Genomic DNA, 12,330 nt, shown 5'->3' with positions numbered 1-12,330 from the left:
CAGGAGGAGGAAGAGGTCCTTCCCAAAAGCAGCACAACAAGTTTACAGGGGTTCTCTGAGGGTCTCAGCTCACAGGTGCAAGACCACTGGCTTAAGGACAAAGGATGAAAAATCTCTCACACATGCAGCTAAAGGGCTTCCCCAGGCTTCATCTGGAGACTGCAGCAGTAGGACTAGTCTTGCAGCTGACGCTTAAAGCCATGCCAATCCCTTTCTTTTCTCTCGCCGCTCCTCCCTTTCCCCGTAAAATGCGGTGGGGAGCTTTAGACGCTCACCTCCACTCCGTAAACGAACCTCCCCCGTCCTCCGTTGCCTAGTCGCAATAAATACGCTGAAGAGGGTTCTGCCCCAGGGTCGGATTTCACTTCCGGCCACCTGGAGCCTTGTTGGTCTCTTCCTGCCTGCTGGTGAAAGAAAGGCACACCTGAAGTTCGGGCAGCCGGCAAAGCAGGGCTGCCTCAGCGGAAGGGAGACGCCCTCTGGGCTGTCCGTGAGTCAGTTTCACCTGAAACTCAACAGGTAGAGAAGAGGCCCGGGAAAGAGAGACGGGCAACCGAGCGCCGTTCCTCCAGAAGGGGAGGCAGCCGCTCAGAGCTGGAGGGCCGCAGGTCGTAGCGCCTAAGCTTCCCGCCCGCCTTAATTCGACGGGAAGGCGCTCGAGGCGGCGGCTGCGTAACAAAAGGAAGCCTCGCACGAATTTACCTGCCATTGGTCTGGGGCGCGGAGGAAAGCATTGCTTCTGCGTACTGATTTCCCTCCCCCCTTGAAAGCATCCTTGCGAGGAAAATTGCTCTCGACAAGGCTTGTTTCTCCAGGTTGCCCCGACCGTCTTTCAAAGGAGCTGCGCACTTCTCTTCCGACGGGACCGCCGCAACTGCGCGCGCAGGTATCGCTCGGCGGTGGGGATCTTCGGACGCCAAGATGGCCAGGCGGAGGGCGCCGCTCCGGCTGTTGGTGAGCTTGATAATGACTGGGCTCGCCTTGGGGCAGCAAGAGGGGCAGGCGGGAGCCTCCTTTGGAGAGAGCTGCTTAGCGCGCTTTACTGCTGGGATGGCCGAGTTTGTTCTGGACATGGACGCCTCCGTGCAGAACGGAGCCACGTTCTTGGCCTCTCCTTCTCTGGAAGGGGACAGGGACTGCGTGAGAGCTTGCTGTAAGAACGCGGAGTGTAACTTGGCCCTGGTGGAGCAAACCCAGGGAGAGGAGGACAGCATCCAAAGTTGCGTGCTCATGAACTGCCTCTATGACCAGGCCTTTGTCTGCAAGTTCGCCAAGAAGGACGGCTTCCTCAACTACATCGCGAGGGATATGTACGAGGCCTATATATCCATGCTGGGACAAGGCAATGGTGGTAAGGAGAGCAAGGTGTGCTTGTGGAAGGGTGATGGGGAATGTTCGCGTCTAGGAAAAGGAAGTACCAGATAGATAGCTGACAAGTTTGAAAGACTTTTCGAAAGGGCTAAACTTTTAAAAAGTTATTGTGACTGTTTCACTTGATAGGTAGATGAAGCCTCCATGTACATAGGCAGTGCACCTTACTGCTGGGCACAAGCAGTAAGGGAAGGCACTTGACTCGTTTTCATGCTTCCATTGCAGGTGCTAAGAGGCTCTCCATCTCCGCTGTTTTTGGAAATGAAACGGTGGATGAGGTGAATTTGATCTGATCTAGCAATAAGTTGAACATTACTAAATATCTCCACGTAGTCCAGAGTCTGGATCTATACTCCACTGAAATTGAAAATACAATACAAGTTTACAACAGCTAATTTATTTTATCTGTATCCATTTTGGAAATCAAGGTGGCATATATTAGGTTCTCAAGAGGTTTTCTGAACCCAGCCAGAGCCATACTGCTTTAACCACGTGAGGTGGTTACAGTATTGGACCAGGATTTGGGAGACCCAGGTTTGAATACCCCCCTCCACCATGGAAGCTTGCTGGGTGACCTATAGCCAGGCTCCTAGTCTAATCTACCTCCCAGGATTGTCATGTGGATAAAAATAGAGGAGTGGAGAGCAATGTAAGCTGCTTTGGGTCCTCATTGGTAAGAAAGCGGGATGTAAATGAATTAAAGACACAAGCGCCATGTCCGGGTATTGTGCAGACCTGCTTCTTGTTTGAAGAATCACGATCAATAACTGTGACAATGAATTCCCTAATTCTTTTATGATATTGATGGCTATGTGCTCCAATATTGCTACCAGAGCACATAAAAGGAAGGCTGCTGGTATCAATGAACCATATAGACAGAAATATTAAAAGAGGATCAGGTCAGTGACCCTCCTAGTTCAGTAACCAGTTTCACTCAGCAAGCCACTAATAGCTTTAGAAGGGCCAAGAGGGCACATTTTCTTCTAGCATGGATATTCAGAATTTTGATGTCTCTTAATATGGAGGTTCTCATAAATTAATATGGCTACTAGCCATCTCTTCCATGAACCTGCCTAATTCCTTTTTTAAAAAAGCAATCCATACTCACGGCCACTACAGCTACTGGCAGTGAATTTCACAACTTAATTATTTAATACGAAAATATTTTGTCCATCCTGAACCTATTGAACATCCAGTGAGTGAACCAAGTTCTGGTATTAGTTTTATCTACTTTCTCCACCATGTATAATTTCATAAAACTCTATCATATCCCACACTGTTTCCTTTTTTCTAACCTGAAAAGTCCCAGAATCTTCAGCTTTTTCTCATAGGAAATGTTCTCCAGCTCCTTAATCATCTTTATTGCTCTCATCTGCACTTTCTCCACCTCTGTAGTAAGTAAACATCCTTGCTTTCTGTTATTAGCTAATTCAATTCCATTAGAAAGTCCCAGTGAACTCATCTGTTCCAGGGTTGATGAGCTCTCACACTATTTGCAAAGTGCTAGTATCCGAGTGTTATGCTGAGTATTAAAATGCATTTGGCTTCCTGATGGTGAGGAAAGGCAAAGGTGGACTTTTCAGTGTGACTGCCTTGGGCTGTCCTGACGTTTGGTGGTTAGTCTTGTTTGCTGATGCTTCCCCGAGAAAGGGCTTTGTGTGTGTGTGCGTTCTTGCATCTATACTCTTTTGTAGGAAGTGGCTTCCATGTTGCTTTTTGTAATTGTGTATACAAAGCTATGGCTGCCAGCCTCCAGGTGCCATCTGGAGCTCTCCAACTATTATAGTTGATGATTTCCAGACAGGTGAAAGATTTATACGATCTGAAGAGAAACCAGACAACGATGACATTTCCCCTGGAGAAAATGGCTGCTTTGGAGGGTGATGTCATACTCCACTGAGGTCCCTCCCCAGACTCCTCCCTTCCAAATCTCCAGTTATTTTCCAACCCACACCTGGCACCCCTACAAAAACCCCTCTTAAGATCCACCCCAACATGGCTGCAGTAACACCAGTGTAAATGAACTGCATAAGGTTACCCAAGGCATTCTAATGAAAAACAGAAAAAATATACAAGAACATACAACTCAGCTTCTCAGAAAAAACATCATGCAGAAGAATGAGTAAGGACGCACTGTAACCGCCTGGACTGTGTTTGTTTTTTAATTATTTGGGTTAAATGTTGTTGAATGTCCAGGTATTGAGAGAAGTGATATTCTTAGTACAGTAGCCTTGAAACTCTTCTTTGTGCTTAGCTTAAGAAGTAGTTGAACTTCTAATGCTAGGCACTGTTTTAAGGACTCCATTGCATTGGAATCTGTCCTGATTTTAGTGAGAAAGTACCATTTTCCCAATGATTTTATCCTGAGACTAGAAGCGAAGCCCATTTATAAAAATGGGCAAGAAGGCTAGGCTTGGGGAAGTGGCCCAGCTGCGGTAGGGAGGGGTGGGTGGAGGGCGGAGTGTGGGGTTGGCCGGAAAAAGTGAATGGGGTGGGGTAGAGTGTGCGGTAGCGTGGACCTGGGCAGGCGGGGCGCACTTACCTGGTGAAGGCTGTTTCGAGGTGCGCGGCAGCGGTGAAGGAGGCGAGGTCTGGAGTCAAGATCGGGGCAGTGGCATGCAAGCGGCTCGGCGACGGTCTCCCGGCTTGCGCATCCATTGTGGGGGTGGCCGGCGAGGAGTCGGTGGGGAGGTTGCGGTGGGCAGCTCTGCGCCGTCCACGGCGTGTCGGCGGCCATCTTGGATGGAAGGGGGCTGAGTGTGGCGGCGGCGGGAAAGGCCAGGGACAGGGCGCGAAGCAGGTAAGGCTGGCGAGGAGCTCGGGGAGTGGCAGCGATGTGGCAGCGCGCAGGCAGCGAGGGCTGGGCGTTGTGCTGGCGGCGGGTCGTGTGGGGCACGGAGCAGCTCAGCGTGGGAGAGGCTGTGCGGGGATCGGTCCATTGGCGTTCCTGGCGTGGCGGAGCGGCTTGGCGGCGGAGCAGGTTGGTGGCGGAGGCTTGCCATGCTCCCGGAATGGCTGTCGTGCGGGGAGGCAGCGAGGCCGCAGGGAGTCGTGATAGGGAGGGAAGGGCGATGGTTTGTCGGAGGGAAAGCAGCTCCTTTCCCGGCAGCGAACCATATGGGGACGGAGTGTGGGCAGGGAGTCCGGGGCGGGCCAAGTTGCCCATTGGGAGGCGCGCTATGTGCGCCTCCCAATGGGCCACTTGGCCCCTGAGTGGTTCTCGGAGAGGGCCAATCAGGAGCCGCTTCGTGGATCCTGATTGGCCCTCTCCGAGTTTTTATCCTGGACAGGTCCCGCCCTAACTCCTCCCCATGAGCCCTTACTGCTTTATTTAGTCCGCAGCGCCGTGCGCCGCGGGACGTTTAAAGATGACCTTAATTTTTTAAAAAAAACACGGGGTTGGTGCAGCATCCTCTGATCCCTACAATGGGAACAGATTTTTCTGGACAGGTGCTCCCTACAGACATAAAGCTGATGTCTCCTGGCATCTTCTGAAGCATTTCCTGTTCCAGAGGTCTGGAGGATAGCTAGGGCTCTTTACTATGGTGGAGAGGTACTTTGCCAAAAGGTATGTTGATGCCAGGAAGCTGTTGGGTCACATTACACTGTTTTACTTCAAAATAGCCTTTTCCACGTCTATTTCAGCAATGGCTGCTTTAGCTTCTCAGTTCTGCCATCATACTATATCCGTAATAGTTCTCCTCCCATCCTTTCTTTCACTTCATACTTAGAATAATGTTGTTATTACTGTCATCACAGTTGATCTATGGTGATCCCTTAGGGCAGTGGTTCTCAAACTTCTTTATGCCGCGACCCTTTAATGCAGTTCCTCATGTTGTGGTGACCCCAACCATAAAATTATGCAAGTGTTCTTTCACTGGAATTAAACCAAAACTGACCAATGGCGCAAAGATCCATTATTCATGATTGTATATAAATTGGTTTTTTTCTGGGGATGCTGCTGGAGAAGCTGGTGGCCAAGCATAGGCACCTGCAGGAGAAGCAACAACAGTGGTGGCGCCCCCCCCCCTCCCCATCCAAGCTGCTTGTCCTGCTGCAACCCCTGTGAAAGGGTCATTCGCCCCCCAAAGTGGTCCCGACCCTCAGGTTGAGAGCCACTTTCTTAGGGTTTCCAAGGCACAAGAGGTGGTTTGCTATTGCCTTCTTCCGTGTCATACCTATGGTATTCCTTGGTGATCTCCTATCCAAACACTAGCCAGTGCTGACCCTGCCTAGCTTCTGTGATCTAACAAAATACGACAGGGGATATTTGGAATAGTGAGTGCATAAAGATGGATGCTGAAAAATTTCCTGCATTCAATATACATTTCCCCTGGATGCTTCAAATTAATGTAGAAATCTTCTGTGGTAATGAAATTAATTTTAACACCTAATTATTAGTGGTAAAGTATGAACATTCAGTGGCATGTTCATCAAATTAGTGAAGGAAGTTGCTTTTTGTAAGAGATAAGTGTTTCTGACACTTATCTGATTAACTTTCTCAGATGGAAAATGGGAAGAGCAGTAAAGGGTGCTCAGTCATATAAAGATTCCAGATGTTACGCAGTAACACTAATTTGAGATCAGACTTGGATGAGAGATCAGTTCCAGAGTTAGGACACATGAACTAGGTCAGGAGGTGGGGAATTTCATGTCTGAGCTGGACGGGTGAGTGTATCACTTCCGTTGGGCGGAAGAAAAGAGTGAAGTTTGCCAGGTGTGTTTTCTAGGAGATCTGACTAACAAAGCCTTGGGCAGTCACATGACTTCATCTCCCTGGCAAATGGTCTGGTATTTACGTCATTTTCTCTTCATGACCTTCATGGGACCTTATAGTATGACTGCTATATAGGAACTGGAGGAGGCAAAACTGCAGGACTTACCAACTGTCTCTGCCTATTTTGACTTAATTGGATAGGTAACACTGTGCAATTGCCTTGGATAACAGCATACAACAATAATCCAGCCAGCTCCTCAAATAACAAGCTGAATAGTAGGGAAAACTTTAAAGGAAGTTGCGATGAGTTGGCTTGGCAGGAGCCAGTGCTAAAATATTTTTGAGGCTGCCTGAGAAGTATTGCCCACTGCACAGTTCCCCTATCACACCACCAAGCACAACACCAAGCATAACACCAAGCACAGGTGTTTAAAAATGACGAAGTAGTTGTTACTGGTATGCCAGTGCTTGGTATTATCTCAAGGTATACTGTGATGGTACTCCTGGGGTATCCAATTTCTGCCTTGGCAAACCCCAGTTATGACTTTTTTCACCCTTAATAACAAGGAGGCAAACAGAGGCAAAAAAGGTTTGATTTTACTTTGCGTGTGTGTGGGGGGGGGGAGTTAAATGGATGATGTTCAGGACCAGCTTAATAAAACTACAGCCAAATATAGTTTCTTAATATCTACAAATGGGTGGTGGGGGGGGACCTGTGAGGACTTGTGGGGGACATCTCACTTCCCCTTTCTTCATTGTCTTTTCTTTCCCTTCCCTGAAATTCCCCAATAGCAGTCTCTCATTTCCTTTCTTCCTCTCCTTCCCACCTGCCACCCAGCCCACCTTTATCCTGGCCTTCAGCGCTTCCTCCTCACCTGTCTGGGAAAAGCAGTGCTGGGCCCTGGGCCTGAGCTCAGTTGTACAGTTCTGGCATGCCGTGCTGAGCCTAGTTGTGCGAAGCAAAATTTGAAAGGACTTATATAGGGCACTTCATCCCCCCCCCCCCCACACACACACACTATTTCTTCCTTCCTGGTAGCTTTCCCTGATTCTTCACTCAGGGCAGTGGGTATGTGCCTATTCTACCCTAGCTGCATTCGCTCTTCCCAGACCTGTGAACAGCCTTCCTGACAGGCTAATTCTCATTCTGTAAAGAATCTTTTGAACAGGGAAGTATTCAGTCTCCCATGTGCTGCTGACAAAGTACCACAGCCCTGACACAGGCTCCCACCTCAGCTGAGGGCTAGGCCAAAGTTGTGGCATGATGAGAAAATGGATGGGAAACTATTCAAAATCCTGCTTGACCTGTGCCTCTGCCCAGCGAGGGGGAATTTAAGTTAATCATACCTGTCCTACTTAATCTAACTGAAGATGGGAAGGTTGCTTAGATGAGTAGCCTCTGCAATAATTTCAGGAGTGTGGGGAGGACCTTCATCCAAAGTGTCTCTCGGACAGTCTGCTGCTCACAGGATATCTTCTTGTGGCTATGCAGTACAGGTTTGGCAGGAAGATCCTGGGGTGTTAATGGAGCACCAGGGGCCAAATGCAGTGCGAAATGAATGTGTCTCACTTATAGTTGGTACCAATAGATTACGGTCGGCGCAATTCCAGAAGGGTTGTGGATGCAGCCTGGGGAATTCCAGAATGGTTGTGAATGCAGCCTGGGGAGGGGTGGGGAGTCAGTGGATTATAACGCCTTAGAGTCCATTCTGCAAAGCAGTCATTTTCTGTAGGGGAATTTATTACTGTAATCTGGAGATCATTTGTAATTCTAGGAGAGCTCTAGGTGCTACCTTGAGGTTGGCAACCATGAAGCAGATATGTGGGACAGTAAACCTCTGTCTTATGATGCGGGAGGGAGGTGCTTTGGTATTGGAAATTAAGAGCAGGAATGCAAAACAGTTTATATGTATGGGAAAAGTTCTATAGGTACTGTATACCAAGTATGTGGAATTTAGGCCTGGGAGAGCAATATGGCTTCGGGAATTCACTTTCTTTCAGTCCTTCTGTTCCAGTAGAATGAGAATATCGGCTTAATTAACAGGGTTGGCGTCATACACTGAAAGCTCCCGCCTCCCCTTGCAGCTGCGGCCCACGATGGGCGGCCCCCCGTCCTGCGCTTCGCTGCCGCTGCTCCTGGCCCTGCTCGACGCCTTCGCTACGGCCCCCGCCAGCTCTCCCCATCGCCACCACAGTGATGACGAGAGCCCGAGCCTGCCCTTGGAGTGGCAGGGGCCAACTGCTGTTGCGGGGCCCCCGAGCGGTGGCACCATTTTCTACCTCGGTGCCTAGGTGCCGGCGGCTAGCTGGGCCAGCACAGCTGCCAAGCCTTCTTCCTCTGTGCCTCGGAGGGAGCCAGCCACACAGGCACTTGTGCTGAACTCCTGCGGCTCTGAGGAACGAGGTCCATTGCCTCAAAGCTCCCCAGAGCGGGAGGGGTGCAGCAGTTGCTAGGAGCATCCACGGGACAGCCACGACAGCCAGAGACATCCAGTGCCACATCCGGTCTTCCCCACCTGGCCCCCGAGGCGCCTTCTCAGGAGGGCTTTTGTTCTGGTAAGCTGTGAGGGAGAGGGAGGCCATTGGCTTTCTTTGGCTTGCCGCCTATCCTTGCCAGCCGGACTCCAGTGCGGGGCGGAGCTGCCGGCCCAACCTGCCTGGGGGGGTGGGGACTCATCTCGGGGTCTGCTGCCCAAAGGCGCTGCTTTCCCCGGGGACTGTTCTCTGCTTGTGCCCCAGCTGCACTGGCACACAGTCCGCTGCGGGAGCCCTCGCCATTGTACAGCCTGCAAACCTTCCCCATACAATACAGCTTCTGCCCAGGACCTGCGGGAAGCCCTTTCCAAGGCCCATTTTTAAAATGGGCTTTCCTACTAGTAGTATATAACACATAATAACAGTTTAGACTTGGAACACTTTGAACATAACAATAGAGGAAATATATCAACAGTTTTGGGTTTATAACGTTTTGAACTTAACAATTTAACAATTGTAATTAAGTAATGATCAAGTATTAGTTACTCAGGCACGAATGCTGTTTATTTAATGTACTAGGGGCAAAGCCTGTTGAACCCAGGAATACAAAGGGTGCTAGCACATAGACCTTCACTGTGACCTTGGGTTCTGGCCCTCCTCCCCTCCTGCTCCCCATTTGATCTTGAGATCCAGTGTGGTGAAGTAGCTAAAGAGTAGCAGACTCTAATTTCAAGAGCTGGGTTTGATTCCTGACTCCTCCTCCATATGCACCCACTTTTCCATCAAACTCCACATCTTCCAAAGGCTGAATGTGTTCCTCCAAGTGTTCCAGTGAGAAACCTAGCTGCTGCATTCTGTACGAGCTGGATTTTTCAGAGCAGGGATAAAGGTAGGCCTGTGTAGAGTAAGTTGCAGAAATCTGTTCTCAACCATTTGACCCTTGAGAAAACATTCTTCAGGCGTCAAGAAACCCTACAAGTGGTGCTATTGTGCCGAATGTGATTAGGAAGCATAGTTGTGTACACGCTCACCTGGGGCCCCTCCCCTTCACACCCACTCCAGGCCCATCATTGGACATTTTGGGTGGGGTGAGTGGGTTGACTTGACCATTTATGCTCATATCACCCAATAAATATTTGACTAATTTTTTTAAAAATTAAAAATTAATTTCCACCCATTCAGGAAACCCTTCCAATGCTGTTAAGGAAGCCTGGTGTATAGGAGTGCAACGAAAGTCCAAGAGTACAGACATACATTGTTGTCACTACAGCTGGAAGAGGAGAAATGCTGTGCACATACACAAAGAGAAGCTACATGTTTGCCCAGTGGGTTTCCTAATCATGAGTGAAGTATGCACTGTAAGCACCAGTGTTTTTAATCAACTGGCATCAGAATATGAGACTAATGGCTGGCTCAGGGATAGGGAACCAATGCCTACTTAGCTGTTTTGCTTGACACACAGGGTTGGTTCTTTACATAAGCAATGGAGGCAGCACACCGGGGCTGGCAGCTTGGGAGAACACCAGCAGTCCCCTCCCAGGTCCACACAGCCATGTCTAAGTGGAGTCCTTGTAGTGGTGGCAGTTCTACTGGGACTTGATGTACTCTCAGTGTACCTGGTAAAGGACAACCTTCAACATGCAGCATCTCATTTTTTAATTTGCCAGCACACCAATATCTTCAGAAGTACCTGGATTCCAAAAGGTGCAAACTCCCATTCATGCTAGTATCGAAAGGCAGGTTCAGAGTCTTTTACGAGCAACAGGATAGCAGGCTGTTTAAATCATGGTTATGTAAGTTTATTATAGGTCCAGGCAAACCAGTTCAGTGGGAGTTGGAATAATAACCTCCTTGAACTGTGTCTGTTTTTTAGGTCCACGCCTTCTTTTAACGTTATGACATCCTTGGACATACAGTACATTTCCAGAGTCTTGGTGTATTGCATGACTAGAAGTACCCCGAGCAAGTATCACACTTTGAACAGCTATGGACAAAGCTGAATTTTTATATGAATGCATAGTTTCATTTGTATATTAGTTATTTCTAATAATTGTTATTAACAGGACTTCCTCTGCTGGACTACAGCTTACAAGATCCTGATCTAGGCTTGTAATAAGAATATACCATTTTGGCTCTTAAAATTTCCATTTTGCCAGTTGCTGCTACCACAGGAAGAAAGCCTATGTTTGCATCCTGAGCAAGTTTGATGCTGCTGCTAGTCAGTCCTATTGAGTCTGAATTTAAGAACTGATCAGGTGTCAAATTAAATCTCTCTCTGTTTTCAGAGTGTAGGCTTATGACTGTGAGATTTTTCTCTCTTCTTCAGAGAGTTCTTGAATAAAATCTGCTGCCTGGAGTCTGGTAGGCAAATCCAATTTAGGCAGATTCCGGGAATGGTTGTAACCAGATACAGTGAGAGGCAGGACTCCTACTGTTTAGTAGATTGGGACCTGTATACTGCAAACAACCTTCGAAATCTTTGGAAATAGGAATCATCCCTATTACGACTGCTGGGTGCAATCCACTGTCTGTCCTACTGCCAGTCCTGGCCAGTAGTAGATCTATTCTGGCAATCCTTTGCTACTGTCTGACTGTGGTTTGTCTTGAATACCCATGTGCAGTTTATAATATGAGATCATAATGGTATTCTGAGCTAGTAGAAGAAGGCCAGGGTAATAATATAATAAGTACAGAAAATTTTACACTAGATAAAGCTCTCAAGTAGTCACCAAGGGCAGTCCTATGTATTTATCATATTGTGTGTGTACTGTAGCCAGGAGATCCTAGGATTGACTGGCAGCCAGGCAAGAGGTGTTGAGAGTTGTTTTTTCATTGCCTGATAAGATCAGGTTTGCCTGGGCTGTCCAAGTCAGGGCTAGTCCTGTGTACCCTCAAAGGTCTGGAGTCCTGAGTGATGTGGGAAGGCCTGGTCTTGGCCTAGATAAGCAGGCTCTGAGGCGAATCTCCCAGTGACAGAAGAGCCTAGGTGACTTGTCCTGCACTTTCCCCAGGTTTGCTGTGGAAATGACTGCAGAAACTATCCCTGCATCTTGTTTGCATTTAAATGCTACTCAGAGCATTTTAAACTATTCCAGAAAATGCCTAGAGGAGCATCTCTTTTGTGCATTAAGCCAGTGTTACCTCAACCATATGTGATGTGACCTTGGCCGCATGACCTTCCAAACAGCTGTGACTGGGAACTAGCAAGTGTGTCTTGGTTTTTGCAGTTATTGTATTAATTTGGTTGTTCAGTTTAAGAAGAGCGATCATGAGTGAATTAGAGTGCAGTCACTGTGTTGGAGGTGAAGATTCCCAGCTGAATTCTATCTTCTGCCAAAAGCTCCACAGGAGATTGTTTCTAGAGCCAGCTTGGTGTAGTCGTTCAAAGCGGCAGCCTGTAATCTGGAGAACTGGGTTTGATTCTCCACTCCTCCTCCACATGCATCCAGCTGGGTGACCTTGGGCCAGTCACCGTTCTCTCAGCCCTACCTACCTCACAGGGCGTCTGTTGTGAGAAGAGGAAGGGTAGGCAAATGTAAGCCACTTTGAGACGGGGTACAAAAATCAGCTGCTCTTCTATAAAAGAGAATATTGTAGTCTATTGTAATGTTATATGTATCATCTTCCTTGTTCATTGCAATGTGTTCTACTTTCGTAACTCCTGTTTTCATTATGCTATGTTATGCTTAGACAAGTTTTGGTTTTTGTTGGCATTGTTTTCCAGTTCTGTAGTCCTAGTTCTTCTGCATTGTTTATTGGTAGCCTTT

The 12,330-nt window shown here is 48.2% G+C and overlaps 1 protein-coding gene across 1 annotated transcript in view; it reads left to right on the top strand.

The window, feature by feature from the left end:
- Positions 1-419: 419 nt before the first annotated feature.
- SPINT1 (serine peptidase inhibitor, Kunitz type 1) overlaps positions 420-12,330 on the top strand; it is a 36,430-nt gene continuing 24,519 nt past the window's right edge. Inside the window, exon 1 of the mRNA XM_077322857.1 lies at positions 420-1,351. Coding sequence (XP_077178972.1) covers positions 922-1,351 — 430 coding nt within the window. The 5' untranslated portion in view covers positions 420-921. The remainder of the gene's footprint in view (positions 1,352-12,330) is intronic.

This window comes from Paroedura picta, chromosome 2 (assembly GCF_049243985.1).
Source record: "Paroedura picta isolate Pp20150507F chromosome 2, Ppicta_v3.0, whole genome shotgun sequence".
Lineage (NCBI taxonomy): Eukaryota > Metazoa > Chordata > Lepidosauria > Squamata > Gekkonidae > Paroedura > Paroedura picta.
This window is presented reverse-complemented; position numbering and strand designations above follow the sequence as displayed.